This window comes from Nothobranchius furzeri, chromosome 2 (genome assembly GCF_043380555.1).
Source record: "Nothobranchius furzeri strain GRZ-AD chromosome 2, NfurGRZ-RIMD1, whole genome shotgun sequence".
NCBI lineage: Eukaryota > Metazoa > Chordata > Actinopteri > Cyprinodontiformes > Nothobranchiidae > Nothobranchius > Nothobranchius furzeri.
Genome location: NC_091742.1, coordinates 75,724,644 through 75,744,457, shown reverse-complemented (window position 1 = coordinate 75,744,457; position 19,814 = coordinate 75,724,644). Strand labels below are relative to the sequence as shown.

The 19,814-nt window shown below is 42.3% G+C and overlaps 1 protein-coding gene across 1 annotated transcript; it reads left to right on the top strand.

Moving 5' to 3' along the window:
* Positions 1–4,784: 4,784 nt before the first annotated feature.
* Positions 4,785–14,232, top strand: LOC107395311 (natterin-3). Its single transcript, XM_054734413.2, has 3 exons — positions 4,785–4,889; positions 10,790–10,883; positions 12,735–14,232. Exons 2-3 carry the CDS (start codon positions 10,790–10,792, stop codon positions 13,820–13,822), a joined length of 1,182 nt encoding a protein of 393 aa, XP_054590388.2. The 5' UTR covers positions 4,785–4,889; the 3' UTR covers positions 13,823–14,232.
* Positions 14,233–19,814: the final 5,582 nt, after the last annotated feature.

Below are 19,814 nucleotides of genomic sequence, written 5' to 3'. Positions count from 1 at the left end.
TCATCTCTGTGAAAACCTCTGACCTCCTGCCATTCCGCTCCTGCACACAGGCCCCAGCTCCTGAAATGTGTGTGAACTCTGCACTTCCGCACTTCCGCTCCTGACTCTGAAGTGTGTGCGTGCCCCCCCCCCCCCTTCCCCCGGCTCTGCACTCAGTTCTGTGGAACAAGCTGACTGGGTCCAACAGAACCAAGGGGTGTGAACGTTGCATGTGTAAAGAAGAACAGGAAAAGAAGATGGGGACAGGAAACCATAGAAAGTCACACTTCAGAAGAATGGGCCTGCAAGAGAGGCGAGAGGCAGTTTTTGTGCTGCAAAAATGAAGATGTGAATTTTCCTCTCAACGGGTGTTAAAAAAGTTGACGAGACAGTAAAAGATCAGGAAGAATGAAAAAAATATTGTAATGCATAATGTGGGAGGCGGGGGGAATAAAAGTGTTTGGGGTTCTGGTCAGGGAGAGAGTTGGTGATTGACAGTTGAAGTGTGTGTTACACAGAGAGAGCTTGTTTTCCCGCGGATCTGCTAGACTCAGGTTTTTGATAAGAGCTTTTCCTATACGCTATTGTTCCTTGTTTGGAGTAACTTTTTTCCTTTTTCTGTGTGGAATAAACTTTTCCTTCCTTCGGGAGGAAATGAAAAGGCAATTTGGCCTGGTTCACAACACTGCCCCTGACAACACGCTACTGTTTTTACTTGATGTTTCTGAAAGACTGTACTCTATGCATGCATTCTTATTTCAGAAACAGAGTAGTCCTGACATATTCCAGCATTATCTTGGAACCGACTGAGAACAGACAACCGTCTTGTGTGAGATATGCGTCAGGCCTCGCTAAATTAATACAGAAAATTGCTCAAATCGTTATGAGCTATCCCCTCACAGTTCTATTTATACATGACGTGATGGTGTTTGTCACATCCTCTGCTCTTACTTTCACACCAGCAAGAAAGAAAAAGTAAAAGGACGGAATCTTGACTCAGCCACACACACACACACACACACACACACACAGGGAGTCAAGAAGTCAGTGGTGATATTGTGCTGCTGTTATCAAATCTGAGATGAGATATCCAAATCTCATAAAATAACTCCGGTTTCACACGGAAAGCATCAGCAGCACAGAACGGCAGTGGAACGTCACTGGTGCTTCAAATAGAATCCATTATAGTCTATGGACCGTATCAAACCAGCAGCAACGCAGCAATTTCCAGGCGCATCCCAGAAGTGGCAACACACTAAAGATAGGGTCGGGTCATATTTTTGACATGGGCCGCTTCTGGGACATGCCATTTTCCACAGTTGACATAGGTCTAGACTGGAAATCACACACGGTTTCTGTGTAAAGTTCCCGGTAATTTTCAAAATAAAAGTATTGCAGCGATGCAATTTCATATGTGTGTGGTGTGACCCAACGGCTTATTTACTCACAGCATTGTTCCAAAATTGCAGTGGTGTGTTTTTCATGGCTTTTTTCGTGGCAGTGGAGACAGACATCAGACAGTGATAATGGGATTTCCTTCTTTTTGGTTTAATGGCAGATTACATAAACAAACTGTGACCTGAAGATCTTGTGAGTCCAGCGAAGAGCACAGCACTGCCAAGACTCTCCCGGTGTGAAAAGAACCGCTTTGAAGTTTGCGAGTAAACCGTTTCACTGCCGTTTCTCACCGCTGATGCTCCCAGTGTGAAACTGGGGTCTGTTATGATCAGTAGTTCTTGCAATGTGCTTCCACTAGAGGTCCCTGTAAGACAGGCTATGAGTGATGATGTCACCGAAGTAGTGAAGCACACAGACGGAAGTTAGCAGTATGTGAGTCTGAACACATTAATAAATGGTTAATCTTGTTCAACTATCAGCCTGGTTTTATGAGCAAAGACACGATCACAACAGGGTCAGACTCCAAAACCTGCCGTTTAAAGCTCAGTTGTGATGTGGCTCACTACTAAATCCTGAAAATGATGCACTGGTGTATTTTCCCCAGAGTAAAGCTTACAAGGCATTCATTCTTATACTAGAGACCACTGCAAATGTGTTGATTAAACATGTGTTCCACACCTTTAACGATTCTCCCTGCTCTTTGTACTTTAGCTAAAGTTGTGTTAAAGAACCACTAAAGTAGATTGTGAAATCTAAATATCGGTAAATAATCAAGTCTGAATCTTACCCTTTGTTGCTGTCACACAATGATGATGTATTTGGATAACAGTTGTTTGACAATAGCAGAATAATGACAATGTGCAGAACTTATTCCAAGAATTTTGGAATATGTTTTTAATAAATGCAATGATTTAAATAAAGTACATAAAAACACCTGACAACAGCGCCACCTGCAGGAAGCTTGTCTCTGAGGCACGTCTATCTGAGAATGTTTTCTGATGGTTGTTTATACAGTGGATCAAACCCAACAAGACCTCTATATAAATTATAATTTATCCTTCTGAGTCAGTAACAATTAATGCATTGCCAATGTCCTTAGGCTGTTCACTTGGGCACCTCGTCAGCATGGGTTCATAATGTCCAATGGATAATCTGGCCTTGGAATAGAGCTCCGGGAGTTTACGTCACTTCTCCCGGCATGCAACAGTTCAAATCAAAACAGTGCCATCTTGGCAGGCAGAAGTCCGCAGCTGGGTTATTTGTTATTGTCAAAAAACTCAAATGGAAAATATGGTAGATTCCTGTTGTGGCCCAGAATGCCAGAACAGACGGACGACATAAGGAATGAGCCATCTACAGGATTCCCAAGATCCGGAGCGCCACAAACGTTGGATCATTGTAATAAACACACTAGAGACCGGGCTAAAGTGAAGCTGTGGGATCCCGAGAGTAAAGGTTTTCGCTTATGCAGTGACCACTTCATATCAGGTACTTAAACCAATGTTTCCTCAACTGTATATGGTATTTATTTTAAATGCTTTTATTACGATTCTTAGTGGGGTTCCTAAACTTATTTTGGCGTGGCTTTTTCTGTCTCATTACTCATAGCAGCAAGTAAACGTCACGTAATACGTTGCCTCGTGATTTCTGTGTGCTGCCGTTTACGTGTTTTATGATCACAGCAATTAACCGGCTAAGCTGTATTTCATTTTTAAGCAGTGGTTGATCAATTGTCAGAACACACATAAAAAGCATTTTGAATTGCTATTATCTGTCTCACCGAGACAGATCTCAGACAGATCCTGAGACGCTCCTGCCTGACACATTTATTTTATTCACGGAAAAAAATCAGACCAGTGATTTCTCTTGGCGTTCAGTTTATACATTCAAACAGCACAGCACTCTATTTAAATTTCTTACATGTAAATCTGTGTTATTTGTCCATCCATCCATCTATTTTCATCCGCTTATCCGGAGTCGTGTCGCGGGGGCAGTAGCCTAAGTCGAGAGGCCCAGACTTCCCTCTCCCCAGCCACTTGGGCCAGCTCCTCCGGGAAAAAGCTCTAAAGACTGATAACCAACCTTATCGTAATGTTTCTTGTCGTGGTAGCATTCTTGAATCTCCCGTTGTTTATCTTATCTGCTTTCATTTTTTGATGAGTCCTGAGATCAAGGTTTTCTTTCACCACATTCAGCCTAAGCATGATTTATCCTCGTACAGAAATTCACATCCTGAAACCTGATCTTTTTTTAGCCACCAAACATTAAAGCCCCAAATCATGAAGTAATAGTTAGCTCAAATATTCTCTGTTACTTGTACTTAATTTAGTTTAGTTTGGTTTTATTGAACACGGACAGCACAAAAGACAATGTTACATGTAAGGGCACGGCGACCGTTGTGTTGTACAGAGGTTTTCCTGCCAGAGGCTAGTTTGCAAACCTGGTCCTTGGTTGGACTTTCAGACAATCAAATAACAGCATTTATAAAATATACCACCACACACACGCGCACACACACACACTTTTTTGTTACAGTTAATGTGTCCACGACACGTCACCCACATTGCCTGCTGGTGTTGGTCGGAGGGACTGGAGGTGTATAGCAGCCTTGCTCCTGTCAGTGTGCCCCAGGACAGCTGCAGCAGGTGAACATGTGTGTGCATACTTGTCTTTGTATGTTTAAGTGGACAAATTTAGACATTAACCTGTAATGTGTGGACATTTTAACATGGTGAGGATATTTTTCTGGTCCACACAACGCTAAGCACCCTAAAACCTGGCTTTCGAGGTATGGTGTGAAATAACTATTAGTTTAGGTCAGTGTGTGTGCGTGTGTGTGTGTGTGTGTGTGCGTGCGTGCGTGCGTGCGCGCGCGCGTGTGTGTGTGTGTGTGTGTGTTTGTATGAATGACTGGTGTGTTGTAAAGTACCTTGAGGGGGGACATTTGTCATGCTTCCTCCTTTTGGTATTGAATAATGTAAACGTTGACTAGATACTGCTTTCCTTCTGAGGCTCACTAAATAAATCCTGATTTACATCCAAATGATCTGAGTCACATCTCAGCACAATTGTTACCTTACAGGTTGTTTTTAGCATGCAAACAACTCCGGAGTAAAAGTTAATGATGTTAAAGAAATAATCAACGAGTGTCAGTAAAGTAAAACTTAACATCTGTCAGAGTTCATGTGTTCTGCTCTCACTGAATCCTCAGAGAAGCTTTAAGATGTAAAACGAGTCCGACTGCTTTAAATAAAAGGTATGAAATATTTTCTGAAGATGAACTTTTATGCTTCAAAATTGTTCTAAACATCTGCATTTCATGGGCAAATGTATGACAAATATATTTTGAGCAAAGCAACTCCGGCCTTTCATTGCTGTTGTAACATCAGCTTATCAGATAAGACACTGTGACAGTGCACCGTTTTCTTTATGGTTCAGCTTTAAAGCAGCTATATAAACCTAAAAAACAGAAGGTGGATTCACTGGAGAGGGAGGGAGACCAGACCGTAACGGTGAGTTCTGATCTGAGTCTTTATCTTCAGTCAGTCAGATTCAAACACCAGCTAACTGCTGGGAATTGATTTTTATATAGAAAGGTAATATTTACAGTTTTATTTTCACTATGAAAAAACTAAAAGCTCAGATTAATTCAGAAACGGTATCTTGTACAGTTTCAGTACATCCTTGTCCTAATCAAAAATTAAATCTAGCTATAATAACAACAAAATGTGTTTTTTGGAACACTTTTAACAAATCATTTGGGTTCTTTTTAAATGAACTGATAAGAAGGCAACATAATAAAAGTTGTGGATAAATTCAATTCAAATTCAAATTCAAAGATACTTTATTAATCCCAGAGGGAAATTAGAGTTTCAGTACACACAATTCTGAGATCAGACATGCATACATAGACACATGACAAGAATTGGTGACTGTGGTCATTCGCAACCTGAGTCGCGCTGTCACGTGCCCGTCCCATTTACCGGTTCCTTTAAAACCCAGTTCCGTTAGAACTTATGAGACGGTGCATCCATCAGGGTTCGATGGGGATGTCGGTGAGTATTATGGTATTAGATCCTGGTTTGGGCGTCCTAAGTTAGAATCATATCTTTTATTTTAAAGGTGAAATAATATGTAAGACCTTTCCTTCTGTAGTAGCTCACTTCTTTTTAAGCAATCCCGTTATCTTAAGGTTTCTTTATATTAATCTGTCACAAACCGTAAAGTAAGTCCTGATAATTCCAGAACCCATAATTAATGTGCTTACCTCTGTGCAATTAATGATCAGAGCCCCCACTCGTGAAGCTTTAGAGAAAACCTGAAAGAATCAGGATTATGTTTCTTTTTCAAAAAAGTTTTATTATAAAATCAAAATACAAAAAATGGGTAGATGAAAAAACAACTGCTATCCCCCACGGAGGAATTAGTTCAAAATGATTAAATAAGAGCTCGTTTACACCAGCTCTTGTCTTCTCAGAATCTCCCCAAGAACTCACTTGTCTAGCTCTGCTTCTCTCCAAAAAACTGCCTGTCATCCCCCATCCAGCAGGACGGGGGATGACCCCTCCAAATCTGCTCTGTCTCTTCTTGTCCTCTGCCCCAGCTGCTGTCGAATCTCTCAATCCCCCTCTGCTGTTCAGAGCTGTTCTTATATACCCTTCCTGGACCAGCTTAAGGTCATGGGGTCATTTACCAGATACACACTTTGTAGCTCAACACAAAACATTTGGTGTCATTTTCCTTCTTAACACAGGTCATTGCATCATCTTTTGCAGCATTCTTCAGTTTCTCTCCAATGTTCCCGAGAGGGCTTCTGGATCTGATGGGCTTGTCTTCATTCTGTTCTCCTCCAATCCCATCTTTCCAAGCCAGGGGTGGGGCAAAGAGGTGGGGTCAGTCTCCTGACCCTTCGCCCAGTTCTGTCCTCTTGTCCCTGTGACCCTTGTGTGACCCTTGTTTCTGACCACAGTTTTTTTGACCTGCAGCCCAACTCCTGTCGACTGGCTGATTTTGCTCGCACAAGCCAGTCCAGTATGGCTCACCTTTTGACCCCGTACTTGCCACTGTCTTTGGCATGTGGGACTCGCAACATCCCCCATGCGAGAAAAATCTAGCCAGGGGACTGCAACAGCCTTCTTTGGGGTGGGGCTGCCTCCTCCTCTGGATCATCTTCATCTCCAGTCTCAGACCCAGAGTCTGACTAGCTCAGAGTCCAGATACACACCATCATCATCATCATCATCATCATCACTCACTTCAGTCTCTGAAGAACCAGATGTTTGTTCATGAGGGTTCAGAACTGGGTTCCTGCTTCTCCACCAGTTTCTACTGCCATCTGGTCAGCTGAGCTGCTGGTTGGAACATCTCAGTCTCCACCTTCAAGCAGAGACTCTCTCCCTCCAGACTGAAGACATCTTTTACTGCAGAGCTTCAAATATTCTCCTCACACACCTGAACAGCAACAAGCTAACTCTGCTTGTAGCTGCAGGTGGGAAGCTTACGCTAAAAACTATAAAGTGTGGCAAGGTGGATTAATGAGGGCCCGGGCGGGATTTGATCCCGAGACTCCCTGGGTGGGAGTCATACACTCTAACCACTCAGCCAAAGGGACATCCCCTTAGCCAAATGGCCAGTATGCATTATCAATCAAGACATTGTGACAGAACGCTCACACTGTCACACCTTCCCCCCTCTTTCCACCAGCGCGTCCTCGTACTCCCGCGCAGGGTGCCACAAACTTCACATCCACGGACCTACTTGACAGTACTACATGGATCCTGCCTACAACACCATATGTAGCGAGGTTAAAAATGCTTACACATTAGTAGTGTAGCTGTCTGTCAGGTCAGAATCATACGGAGCTGTTAGTTCAGGACTCTCCCTTCTCAACAGAACTAGTAGGGGGAGGGGTGATGTCACCACATCCTGCTTGTCTGTTGTTACTCAGCTGACTGAGTGCTTTTTCTCTGTTCAGCTGTGGCTTCTCATATCTGCAGGCTGCCGAGAGCGGAAGCTAGGTGCTTGTTTCAAGCAGATCCTCTAAAAACAAAGTTTAATTGGAGCAGAGTTCCAATGCTCCCAGTTATAAGTCCGTCCTTTACAGGCGGCACGGTTTCTCCCCTCACGGAGCCCTTAAGCACAGAGGTTCACACATTAAACATGTTCCCGGCTTCTAGCCTCCATTGCGCGTGACGATGCCCGACATGAGATTCTATGAAGCTAGGAAACATGATTACTTTACAGTTCGTGACAAATACCTCCCCGTGTTACCAGAAACGAGGCCCAAGTCACACAGATTCTTACATATCAGTCCTTCACTAGATTTTGATCCAGCCATGACGTTTAATCGCATCTCACTTGTGCCTCAGCACCCGGACAGCGCCCCGCCGCAGCTCCATACTAGCTTTTCCAGCCTCTGAAAGCTCCGGTTACAGGATATTGAAAGATCTATCTGCCATGGCTGGTTAAAAGTTTTTCTTATTCTTTATTTATTTTTATTTTTTGCCTAGCTTTTATCCTTGGCTTTTCTTGCGTCGGAATGCCGTATTTTCTTTATACCTTTTTAAGTTGATCGTCCGTTCTCCCAGATTTCTTTCTTTTTCGAGAAACTGGTGCGGTTTTCACTTCAAGGTTATAAGCTTAATAGGTCCTTAGCGCGCAAGCTTTTATCAGCCTAAAAGACAGTTCTACGTCGGATAGCCCGGTATCTAATATTTAGACCTTCACTCCGTAGCCCCACGTTTGGCGCGCCATGTCACGTGCCCGTCCCATTTACCGGTTCCTTTAAAACCCAGTTCCGTTAGAACTTATGAGACGGTGCATCCATCAGGGTTCGATGGGGATGTCGGTGAGTATTATGGTATTAGATCCTGGTTTGGGCGTCCTAAGTTAGAATCATATCTTTTATTTTAAAGGTGAAATAATATGTAAGACCTTTCCTTCTGTAGTAGCTCACTTCTTTTTAAGCAATCCCGTTATCTTAAGGTTTCTTTATATTAATCTGTCACAAACCGTAAAGTAAGTCCTGATAATTCCAGAACCCATAATTAATGTGCTTACCTCTGTGCAATTAATGATCAGAGCCCCCACTCGTGAAGCTTTAGAGAAAACCTGAAAGAATCAGGATTATGTTTCTTTTTCAAAAAAGTTTTATTATAAAATCAAAATACAAAAAATGGGTAGATGAAAAAACAACTGCTATCCCCCACGGAGGAATTAGTTCAAAATGATTAAATAAGAGCTCGTTTACACCAGCTCTTGTCTTCTCAGAATCTCCCCAAGAACTCACTTGTCTAGCTCTGCTTCTCTCCAAAAAACTGCCTGTCATCCCCCATCCAGCAGGACGGGGGATGACCCCTCCAAATCTGCTCTGTCTCTTCTTGTCCTCTGCCCCAGCTGCTGTCGAATCTCTCAATCCCCCTCTGCTGTTCAGAGCTGTTCTTATATACCCTTCCTGGACCAGCTTAAGGTCATGGGGTCATTTACCAGATACACACTTTGTAGCTCAACACAAAACATTTGGTGTCATTTTCCTTCTTAACACAGGTCATTGCATCATCTTTTGCAGCATTCTTCAGTTTCTCTCCAATGTTCCCGAGAGGGCTTCTGGATCTGATGGGCTTGTCTTCATTCTGTTCTCCTCCAATCCCATCTTTCCAAGCCAGGGGTGGGGCAAAGAGGTGGGGTCAGTCTCCTGACCCTTCGCCCAGTTCTGTCCTCTTGTCCCTGTGACCCTTGTGTGACCCTTGTTTCTGACCACAGTTTTTTTGACCTGCAGCCCAACTCCTGTCGACTGGCTGATTTTGCTCGCACAAGCCAGTCCAGTATGGCTCACCTTTTGACCCCGTACTTGCCACTGTCTTTGGCATGTGGGACTCGCAACAGCGCTACCACAATTGATCAAGAGGGTTTATATGAGGATAGAGTCAGGGGGAGGGGAAAAAAGGCACTTCAGAGTTACCCTCAACAGAGAGGGCAGCTCTGCAATGCAAAAAAAAAAAAAAACACCTCAGACAGATCTGCACACAGACTTCATACATTACACAACATAAGTGTCCACTAGGTGGGGAGGTACGTTTGGGACTCTCCTCACTTCAGTGCGTGCAGCTGCATGGAGCAGCGCTCATCACCTGTGTTTGGACAGGGGAGGGAGATAATGGGTTAGAGAGCACAGTGACTCCTAGATACGGTTCCACGGCCTTCACCGGTCACAGTCCCACCCAGGCTGGGATAGGGAGAAGAGTTTCCATAGTGAGCTTTCTTCTGAGGGGGGAGTTTTCACTTCAGCCTCACAGGCTTCAAGGGCTCCAGATTCAGATAAGAATTGTTTTGGGGACAGACAGAGATAATTTCCTCTCTGCCTTAGAGTTTTGTTGGTCTTCAACCCCTCTAGATCCAACAATGGCGTAATTAATCTATCCCAATCCGTGCTGATCTGTCAACTCGCTCCTTGATGGAATCCACCTTTTGTGCCAGAGCCTGAATCTCAGCCAAAGTTCTAAGCTTACGACTCATCTCGACAATTATATGAGTTTGTGCATTCACAGCATGATGCATTCCATCCCTGAGCTCCGGGATTGAGCCAATATTCCCCGAAAGCTCGATAATTTTCTGGTAAGCCAGGTAACCGCTCAGGCCAAACAGCAGGAATCCCGACACCAAAACGACGAATATCCAGACATCTTCAGAATCCTCTACAGACAGTTGAGAGAGGCAGATCAGGTTCCACTGTTTCCAGGAGGTCATGACATACCCAACTGGCTCTGTCCCAGAGGGGCATCTGGGAGCCCCTTCTCCCGTTCTCATCGTTGAAGAAATTTTGTCAATCGCGTTGAGAGACCAACTGACCAGATCCATTTTTAATAATTTCCAGTTTCCAGAAAAAATGCAGAAAGCGCCGTGCATACAAAGACAGGACAAAGAGCTTTTGGATAAGGAGGGAGGGAGAGGAGAAAAAAAGCATCTGTACTCTCCATTAGTTATAGTTATAAGTAGGTCAAATGCATATAAACATAAATATGTCTCATTCGAATATTATGATTTGAAAACAAATAAATGAACGTGTAAAATAAAACTAAGTGAACTGTAATTCTTCAATGTAAAACAAAATAATTGATCTGAATTGTGAATTATTTGATTATCACTTTTTTTATAAATCCATCAAAACCTGTTGCACCAATTTTTAAGTATAACAAATAATTATTAATTATTATTATATTATTAATATCATCACATATGCATTTTCTGCATGTTTTGCTTTATGCTGAAAGTAAATAAAAATAGTTTACCAGCAGGAGTGGAACATATTTGAAAGCCGAGAAAACATTTTTATGTTCAAAATAGTAATTCACTACAACATTTTCTTTTATTCTGTGGAGATCGATTTAACAGCATTTTGTTTATTTTTTTCCAGATGAAGTTATTTGTGTTGCTGCTGCCGGCCCTACTGGCTCTCTCCTCTGCCTCACTGCGGGACATTGTAAAGAGGAGCCTCCATAATCAGAAAGGTAGACATGTTTCTATTTGAAAATGTCAAGAAGTCGTGTGAATAGAAACTCTGGATGCAGATAAGCAAAAAAGTCAAATGTGACTAAATTGAAATTTGACATGACACCAAATACAGACAGGAAAGAGCATTATTGATGATTCATAGCACAAAGCTAAGACAAGATAACACAACATAAGAGAGGCTTGAACCTTGGTATGGGCAACAACCTTAAACAGAGAACCAAGATAAGCTTACATGAAGTATAAAACCTTAAATACATCAAAAGGTCAATCAGAGCCTTACATTACAGCACAATCCTCCATAAAACCATCTTAATTTTTAAATGGGCCTGCACTAGGGGTTGCGTGACTTAATTTTTTTTAAAGTCGACAGTCAAGTAATGAAAATCGAGTCGACTTCGACTAGTCATTGATGACGTCATACACCTGAAGCGGCACGGGGGGGTCGGTAGGTTCGCTGGAGTTTTTGACAATTAAAATTGCGCCCACATTTTCTAAGTTAACACATCTCTTTTAGCAACGGTAGTTTCTGCATCCTACTTCAGCCCTCTCCCCCCTCCTTCTGCGCAGCAGCAGCAAACTGATGCACCTGCAGCCTCTCGGAGTTCCTGCTGCTCTAAACATTAAAATAATTATTTCATTTTCTGTTCCTCACTTCTGATTACCTTCAATGGTGTCTGTTTGTTGCAACCACCAGGTACAAAAACTAACTTGTTTTTATTTGACTGTTTTTCTGTCCTGTATGTTTATTATCTTCCTGCATCTCCTCTCAATCCTAAAGAAAAACTGCTACCTGGGTTCATATATATTCACCTTCTGAGTTACCTTTGAACTGCAGTTCTAAAAGATTTACCGACCGCAAAAACAGCGAAGTGCTCGCCGGCCACATCAGTTAGGTGAGTCACCGGAGGACAAAACAGGTGATGCGCCTCACTCCACAGCAGCGAAACGCATCAGGCACAAAGAAAAGACAGAAATCATTAAAGGAAATGAGCCAACATGAACGATTGCATGGTTAATTTGTTTTTGAGGTGGCGACACCTGATTTGATAATGTTACTGTGGCCGTGCTCAGGACGCAGATGTCTGGAGCGCGTCAACAATCAGAGCTTTGCCTTCGCAAGCTGGTTAAGGTTAGGATGGGGGTGAGGGGAAGGTAAAATTGCAAGAGGGAAAAGGTCACAGTTTGGTTAAATGTCCGTTTTACCGCCGGTGTCAGTACCGACGCTCTGGCACAGTGCGTCGCCTCCGCCTCCCGACGCGCAGGGGCTCTTCACCTGCTGTCTTTTCCGAGGACTGCATCTTGTCAGTCATTATCACGTGACAGCGACTAGTCGATGACAGGCATAAAAAGTCACTACAGAGCCGTGAAGTCAACTAGTCGACTAGTCGACTAGTTCATACAACCCCTAGCCTGCACTCAATAAAATTTGGCCAGATTATCGATTAGATATTATGTCAGTAAATCTGTAGTCTCTAGTCTGCATAAATGTCTCCCCCGTGGGAAAGAAGCTCTGGTGCTCCTGTTTCAGGAACTAGAAGTTAGCTGGAGGAGTGTGTGCACAAATCTTCAGAGATCAGGCAATAGTAAACATTGCATTGTGGAAGTTAGAAAACAAAATATTGGAAATAGAATCAGGATAAATTTCAGTAAAATTATTGTGGAAATGAACCCAAAACTTCTTTTAAGACGTAGATACTTTTTCTCAGCCACTTAAACTTTTTTCACATAGACCCTCCCTGAATTTGCTCTGTCAATTGTAGCAATAAAGATTGTGTCAGGACACCTTTAACAAAACCAGACACAGAAACAATAACCCATGTCATTGTTTGTTTTTTGTATTCATGCAGTTTCTTTGCTGAACCCAGAGCTGGAGGACCAGGTTCCTGAACTGGGTAGTAACAAGATTGTGTCAAGTCCTCTGACTCCGGAGGACCTGCTGCAGCAGCAAGACCTGCCTTCATCCTTCCTCTTCGGTGATAATGTGAACCTGGAGTGGCTGATCTGGGATGGATCTCTGCCTAACGGAGCCATTTCCATCTACAACAGCTACACCAAGCGCACCGACTACGTCTGCAAGTATAAGTGTGAAGCCGGCTTCTACAACCCCAACCTGGGCTCGTACTGCCGTTACCCGTATGGAAATCGAGAATATTACGCCTCCGAGTTTGAGATCCTGGCCAACAAAGACAACTTTGAGTTCTTGGAGTGGAAAGAAGGTTCCTATGGTTCTGTACCCCAACACTCAGTTAAAACCTGTGAAGGCACTGGCATCTATGTCGGGAAGAATAAGTATGGTCTTGGAAAGGTTGTTCCTCAGTTTGAAGCATTCTTCTTGCCCTGGGAAGGTGATGAGTACTGGTACAAGAAATATCAGGTCCTGAGCATTAACAGGGATGCCTACACCCAACACATCACTGATGTCAAGTATGCCATTGATGAGGTTGCCATCTTTCAGTATCCTCCTGAAACCATGCAGATCTCTGGAGTCACCAACAACGAGTGCCAGAGCATTGTGAAGAGGGTCACCATCTCCAAAACCTCAGAGGTGGAGACCACCTGGAACATCGGCCGAGGCACCATGCTGGGCATCACTGGCAGCATCACAGCCAAGATCCCCCTCATAGGCTCAGGGGGAATAGAGCTGAGTGGAGAGAAGACCCTGCAGTTCAACAGAGGAACCACCGTGGTGGAGTCCATCAGCCACTCTGTGTCAGTGGAGCTCACAGTCCCACCCAACCATATCTGCAGAGTCCGTATGGAGGGACGCAAGATCAAAGCCGACATCCCTTACACAGCTCGGCTCAGCAGAACGTACCTCAACGGGGAGACCCAATGGACCTCCATCTCTGGGACCTATGATGGAGTCAACATTGGAGAAGTCCGAGCCGTGGTGGACCGCTGTGAACCAGTAGCTGATGCCAAACCATGTCCTTAAGTAAACAATAAAAATCCCCCCCAAAAATAAAATTTTTGTGAATTCTTTGTTTTACTTTACATAATAAAAATACAGTAATTCTGTTACTTTGACTTTGTTCTAAATACATTTAATTCAACAGGAAGGCCAATTTTGGAGCTATATGTAAAATAGGTTATGTGTATGGAGTTATGTGTATACAGTATTCAGTGTTCAAACAAAAGTCAAATCAAATACCATTTTAAAACAAATGTCTTTTGTCTTTTAAATAGAAAAATTGTTAAAATAATAAAGATGATGAATTCTGCTTTGTGGGGCTAATTATCAGATAATTAATGCATTTAAGATTTTTTTTCCTGGGTTTAGGCCAATAAATGGACAGTAACTTTAAAATTGCGTCCAGAACAGGAATTAAAAAGATTATAAACATGGTCAATATTCACAAATGTTTTTTTGTGTGATGATTATTTTAATGTGTGAAAAATTAACGAGAAACAATAAGTCATTTCAGATTTTAAGTGACCTGCACTATAGAGCACTTTTCTGAGTCACAGGACTCGAAAGCTCTTTTACACTGCAGTGTATCATTCATCCATTCACTTACACACACATTCACTCGCTGATGGTGATGAGCTGCATCATAGCCACAGCTGCTTGGAGCACACTGAAAGAGGTGAGGCTGCCGTACAGACACCACCGGTCTCTCTGACCACCGCCAGCACGCAGGGATGGTGTAGTGCCTTGCCCAGAGACACAACGGCAGAACTCCCTGGAGAGAGCTGGGATCGATCCAGCAATCCTCCTGAGCTCCTGCTGCTAAAAGTAAACTCCTAGAAGAAGAAAGTACCTTCAGGTAACTAGTATCCGTGTTAGGGGCGATGGTGGCAGACAGTGTCTGCCAGTAATCAAACACTGGAAATGTAAGATACTCTAGGAAGGTTCCACCTTTCTCATCTCTGGTTGGCTAGAAGGGCTCTCCTACGATTAGCTAATTAATTAAGGAACAAACTGTCTTCTCCCAAGTGCAGATTGTCCTCCAGTCACCAACAGAACAGCTGTTTAAAAGAGAAGAAAGTGTGAACTTGGTGATATAATAATCATTCCGTCCTGTTTTGCAGCGTACCAGTTTTCAGGTTATTTTATGAAAGAAGCTGAAAAAAATAAATTATGAACTTATAAAATTCTTGTTGGATTTATCACACTGTAACTTGGAGTATATCTGTTGGCTCTCAAGCACTGAGGTTATCTTATTAAAGAGGACTAATATACAATAACCTATCATTGGGGAGCCCTTCTAGCCAATAAGAGGAGAGAAAGGTGGGACCTTCCTCGCCCATTGTTCATTTTCAATGTTCGCACCCTGTAGCTGGAGGGTTGCAGGTTTGCATCCTGCCCAGTGTGTCACAGTTATTCTGTCCTTGAGCAAGACACTTCACCCTCCCTGCTTCCTGGTGGTGGTTTGAGGGATGGCGGCACCTGTGCTAAGCAGCCTCGCCTCTGTCAGTGAGCACCAGGACAGCTGAGGCTACGCTGTAGTTTATGTTTAAGTATTTAGCAGACGCTTTTGTCCAAAGCGACTTAAAGATGATAATCAAGCCAGCAGGTTGCCCTTGATGGCATTGGTGGCAGAGAGGCAGCATAATGAATAATAAAGGGAAGTGAACAAGGAGTGGACAGTAGAGTGGGGTACGGATGCTGGGAGGGTACTAGTTTAGATGTTCTCTGAAGAGCAGGGTCTTCAGGAGTTTTCTGAAAATCAACAAAGACACCCCTCTTCTGGTAGTGCTTGATGGGTCATACTACATCTGTGGAACAACACATGAAAAGAGTTGGAAAGCGAAATTCCCCACTGTGGGATCAATAAAGTCTATTCTACTCTATCCTAACGGTAGCCAATGGAGCTCAGTGAACAGAGGGGTGACTTGTGCTCTTTTAGGCTGATTGATGACCAGACGCCCACTGCATTCTGGATCATTTGAAGGCCAAGAGTTAACTTCTTCATACAGGTCATGCCAATCTGACACCGGAGGTGTCGAGTATCCTTAACTTATCCTGTTCCATATCAGAAGACACCAAGATGCCCGTGAAGACGCAAGACTCTTTATCTAAACCTCTTTAATAAAATTATCTTTTCTGGCTCATAAAATGACTTTCTTAACATTACAATTTATTACAACCATATTCTGTGGTACCTAAATATGTTTTAAATCTAAAGGGTTTTAATAATGTGGTTGCTCTACAGTAATGAATGATGGGTTAACAAATGTTCATTCCTATGATGATTCCAGATCTTAAATGACACCAGATGAGTCTATTGGTTGACTTTAATAATGATTTGTTTATCAGTATATTCTCACATTATTAATATTATAACAAGTGTTAACATATTTCCTTCACAGTAATGTTTGACATGTATACTTCACCTTGAAGGAGACAACCTCCCTAAGTATTTGGGACAGGACTGGTGTCTGAGGTCTTTGATAACGTCCACTTTAAATTTGTCAAATTCTGATTTGTCCAAATTGCTAAACAATAGTTATTAAAAGAGAGTTAACTTCTTGAACGTTTCCATTCCAGCGAGCTGCCCGGTTCGGCCGACTGGGTCAGTAAAGCAAATGGAATCATCTTCCTTTTGACCTCAAGGTCAAACATTATTCGTAATTCTGCAGAGCTGCATCAGATGCAAACTTGATCTGACCGCCATCATTCACCCGGAAGGTATCTCAGCCCAAATGGTTCGTATTTGACATGGAACTACCACAGAAGTCTTTCTACCGGCAGTCTGTCTGTCCCGGCTTCTCTGGACCCCTGGATAACCGGGAGCTTTCACCACAAGGGTTTGTAGATTCTTATAAATTGATTTTTATAAACTATATTTTGCCTCCGTTTCAAATCATTACAAAGTTTTGATTTCCCTGAACTACCAAAAAGACCTTTTTTAATCTTGGATCAAATTTCAAAAGATCAATACTATTGATAATTCATATTTATATGGAAAATCATATCTTATAGATCATTTATTAGAAGGAACCACTTACATCACCAGGCTGGAAGACCAGTTGGAAGGGCATTGCAGTAGTTGAGGTGGGAGAGGACAGTAGATTGCACCATGAGCTGGGTGGCATATTGTGTTAGGTATGGTCTGATCTTTCGTATTGTATACAGCGCAAAATGGCATGAATGAGCAACAGAGTCATAGTGGTCTTTAAAGGTCAGTTGGTCATCAATCACAACACCCAAATTTTGAAATGTTCTTGAAGGAGCCAGGGAAAGTGAATAAATTTGGATTGAGATATTGTGCCCTATGGATGGTTTTGCTGGGATGACAAGTAATTCAGTTTTTGAGAGTCAGAGAGACAATCCAAGATTTGTGCGGAGACTGTGTGGTCATCTGGCGGGAATGATAGATAGAGCTGGGTGTCATCGGCATATCAGTGGTAGGAGAAGCCATGTGATCAAATGATCTTAGCCAGTGAGGTGGTCTATATGGCGAAGAGAAGAGGTCCTAGTACAAAGTCCTGGGGTCTCCTGTGGCAAGATGGTGCACAGCAGAAGAGTGTCCAAGCCAAGATACACTGAATGATCATTCTGTGAGGTATGATTCAAACCAGGAGTGTGATGCCCATGCTAGAGAGTATGGACAAAAAGAAACCATGGTTGACAGGGTCAAATGCAGCAGATAAGTCAAGAAGGATAAGTACTGAGGATTTATCAGTCGCTCTAGCTTCTTTTAAGGCTTCTGTCACTGCTAACAGAGCTTTTTCAGTGTAGTGGCCATTTTTGAACCCAGATTTGTATGGGCCAAGCAGACAGTTTTGTGAGAGGTGCTCTGTGAAAAGGCCACCCTTTCGATGGTTTTAGACAAAAACGGGAGGAGAGAGATAGGTTGGTGATTCTCCACATGATTTGGAGGACGGGAATGTTTTTTTCAGCAGCAGTCTAACCTGAGCATGCTTGAGAGAGGTGGAAAATGTACCAGATGTCAGTGAAGCATTAATCACGTGTGACTGCTGCAGCTACTGTAGGAGCAATAGATTGCAGCAGTTTAGTCGGAATGGGGTCAAGTGGGCATGTAGTAGGGCAGCTACACGTGAGAAGTTTGGACACACAGTTCTCAGTGAGAGGGGTAAATGAAGAAAACGATGCAGTAGGACTTCTGATGGTCGGGCTAGAAGTACTTTTTTTAGCAAAGGCTCAGGAGTGGCCAGTTCAGTAGACTGATTGCTTGTAACCAACACTTTGTCATCACTACCAGTGTGTGAATGGGTGAATGATAAACTCTAGTGTGAAGCACGTTGGAGTTCAGGTTGCAGGTCATTTATCATTTCAGGTTCAGGTAAACTTGCTTTGCCACAACAGATGAATCATATTTAGTCTGTTTGAAATCCGCTATACAAACGTGTGGTAAACCACAACATTTTACCACACGTAAACTAATTTATTAACCTTTACAAAGACACTCAGTAAGATAAACAAAAAAAAAAACAAACAAACCCAAATCTAAAGAACATTAGTTTTATAAGACTATAGCCACTAAAACTTGTAAGTCGCTTTGGACAAAAGTGTCTGCTACATACATAAAAATAAACATAAACATAAAACTCTATTACATCTTGTTCAACTCAACTTTTTAAAACAAAACCTTCTTTGTTTGGGTTTGTCTGAACATGCAATCTCATGGTTCACAGACTACTGAAGGACAGAACTCAATGCGTTAAATGTGATGGACTGTCCTCTGAATTTTTGAGTGTCCACAAGGGAGTACAACAGGGTTCCGTTTTGGAATCCCTCTTGTTCATTATGTACATCAATGACATAGGACAAAAAGTGTTGGATGCTAATTTGCACTTTTACGCTGATGACACAATCTTTTACTGATTTGGAACGTCCCCCACTAAAGCTGTTGAATTCTTACAGAAAGCTTTTAATGAAGTCCAACAAACACTTCTGCAGTTAAAGCTGGTCCTCAATGCTGACAAGGCTAAGCTAATGTTGTTTGTGCTGTCAGTGACCACTCTTGAGGGAAATATCATTGAGGTAAGTAAGTAAAAGTTTATTTATATAGCGCCTTTCACAGATATAAATCACAAAGCGCTGTAGGTGGTCCACACATACAAATACCCTGATGTCTGGTTTGATGACTTCCTCTCCTTCAAGCCCCATATAGATAATATATTAATAATAATAATAATAATAATAATAATAATAATAATAATAATAATAATAATAATAATAATAATAATAATAAATAAAAGTGTAAATTTAAAGTCTTTGATAAATAAACAGAACTGAAATAAATCCTCATTAAATCTGAGTAACATCAAGTTTAAGAACAGTGCTGACGAGGCAGCAGTTTGGATGGGAGCGACCTTTGCCTAACCCTTTCTCCTCATTCAGAGCTGATAACTGTCTGTCTCAAGGACGCTGACTGGTTATCAATGATAGAATGAACAAAGCTTCTCTTCTTTTTTACTTGTCAGCTGATGGCCTTTAATCGATGACCTGCTGTTACAGGAGATCTAATCAATTTGTTCTTTTTCTGAGCTTATCTAATGGAGCAGTATCTTGTCGTTGCTGCATCCTCTGTCATCCTGCAGATATAGAACATAAAATCCTGGCAACTTTATTCATGAAACCCTCATCAAAGGGCCTCATCACAGATGGTCTTCTAAGAATGGATCAATAAAGATTATCAGCTACAGCTAATTGGGCTGCAGGTTTGTAGATCAAGGTCAGCAGCATCTCAATCTGGAACAGAGTCATAATAATAAACAGTTACAGACAGAAGATAAAAGAAAATATTTTTTGGACTCCAACTGTGGGGAAATCTATTAATTCTAATGTGATTTTTATCGCTTCCAAAATCCAGACCAGTTTTTGTAGATTTGCTAAAAACGTGTAAAAGTAACAACCTTATCAAGGTGAGGGACAGCAAACATATGTATTTATTTACAGGGACAATTTTACTGAGCCTGCATCCAAATTACATCAACTATAAATAAACCTGAATCTG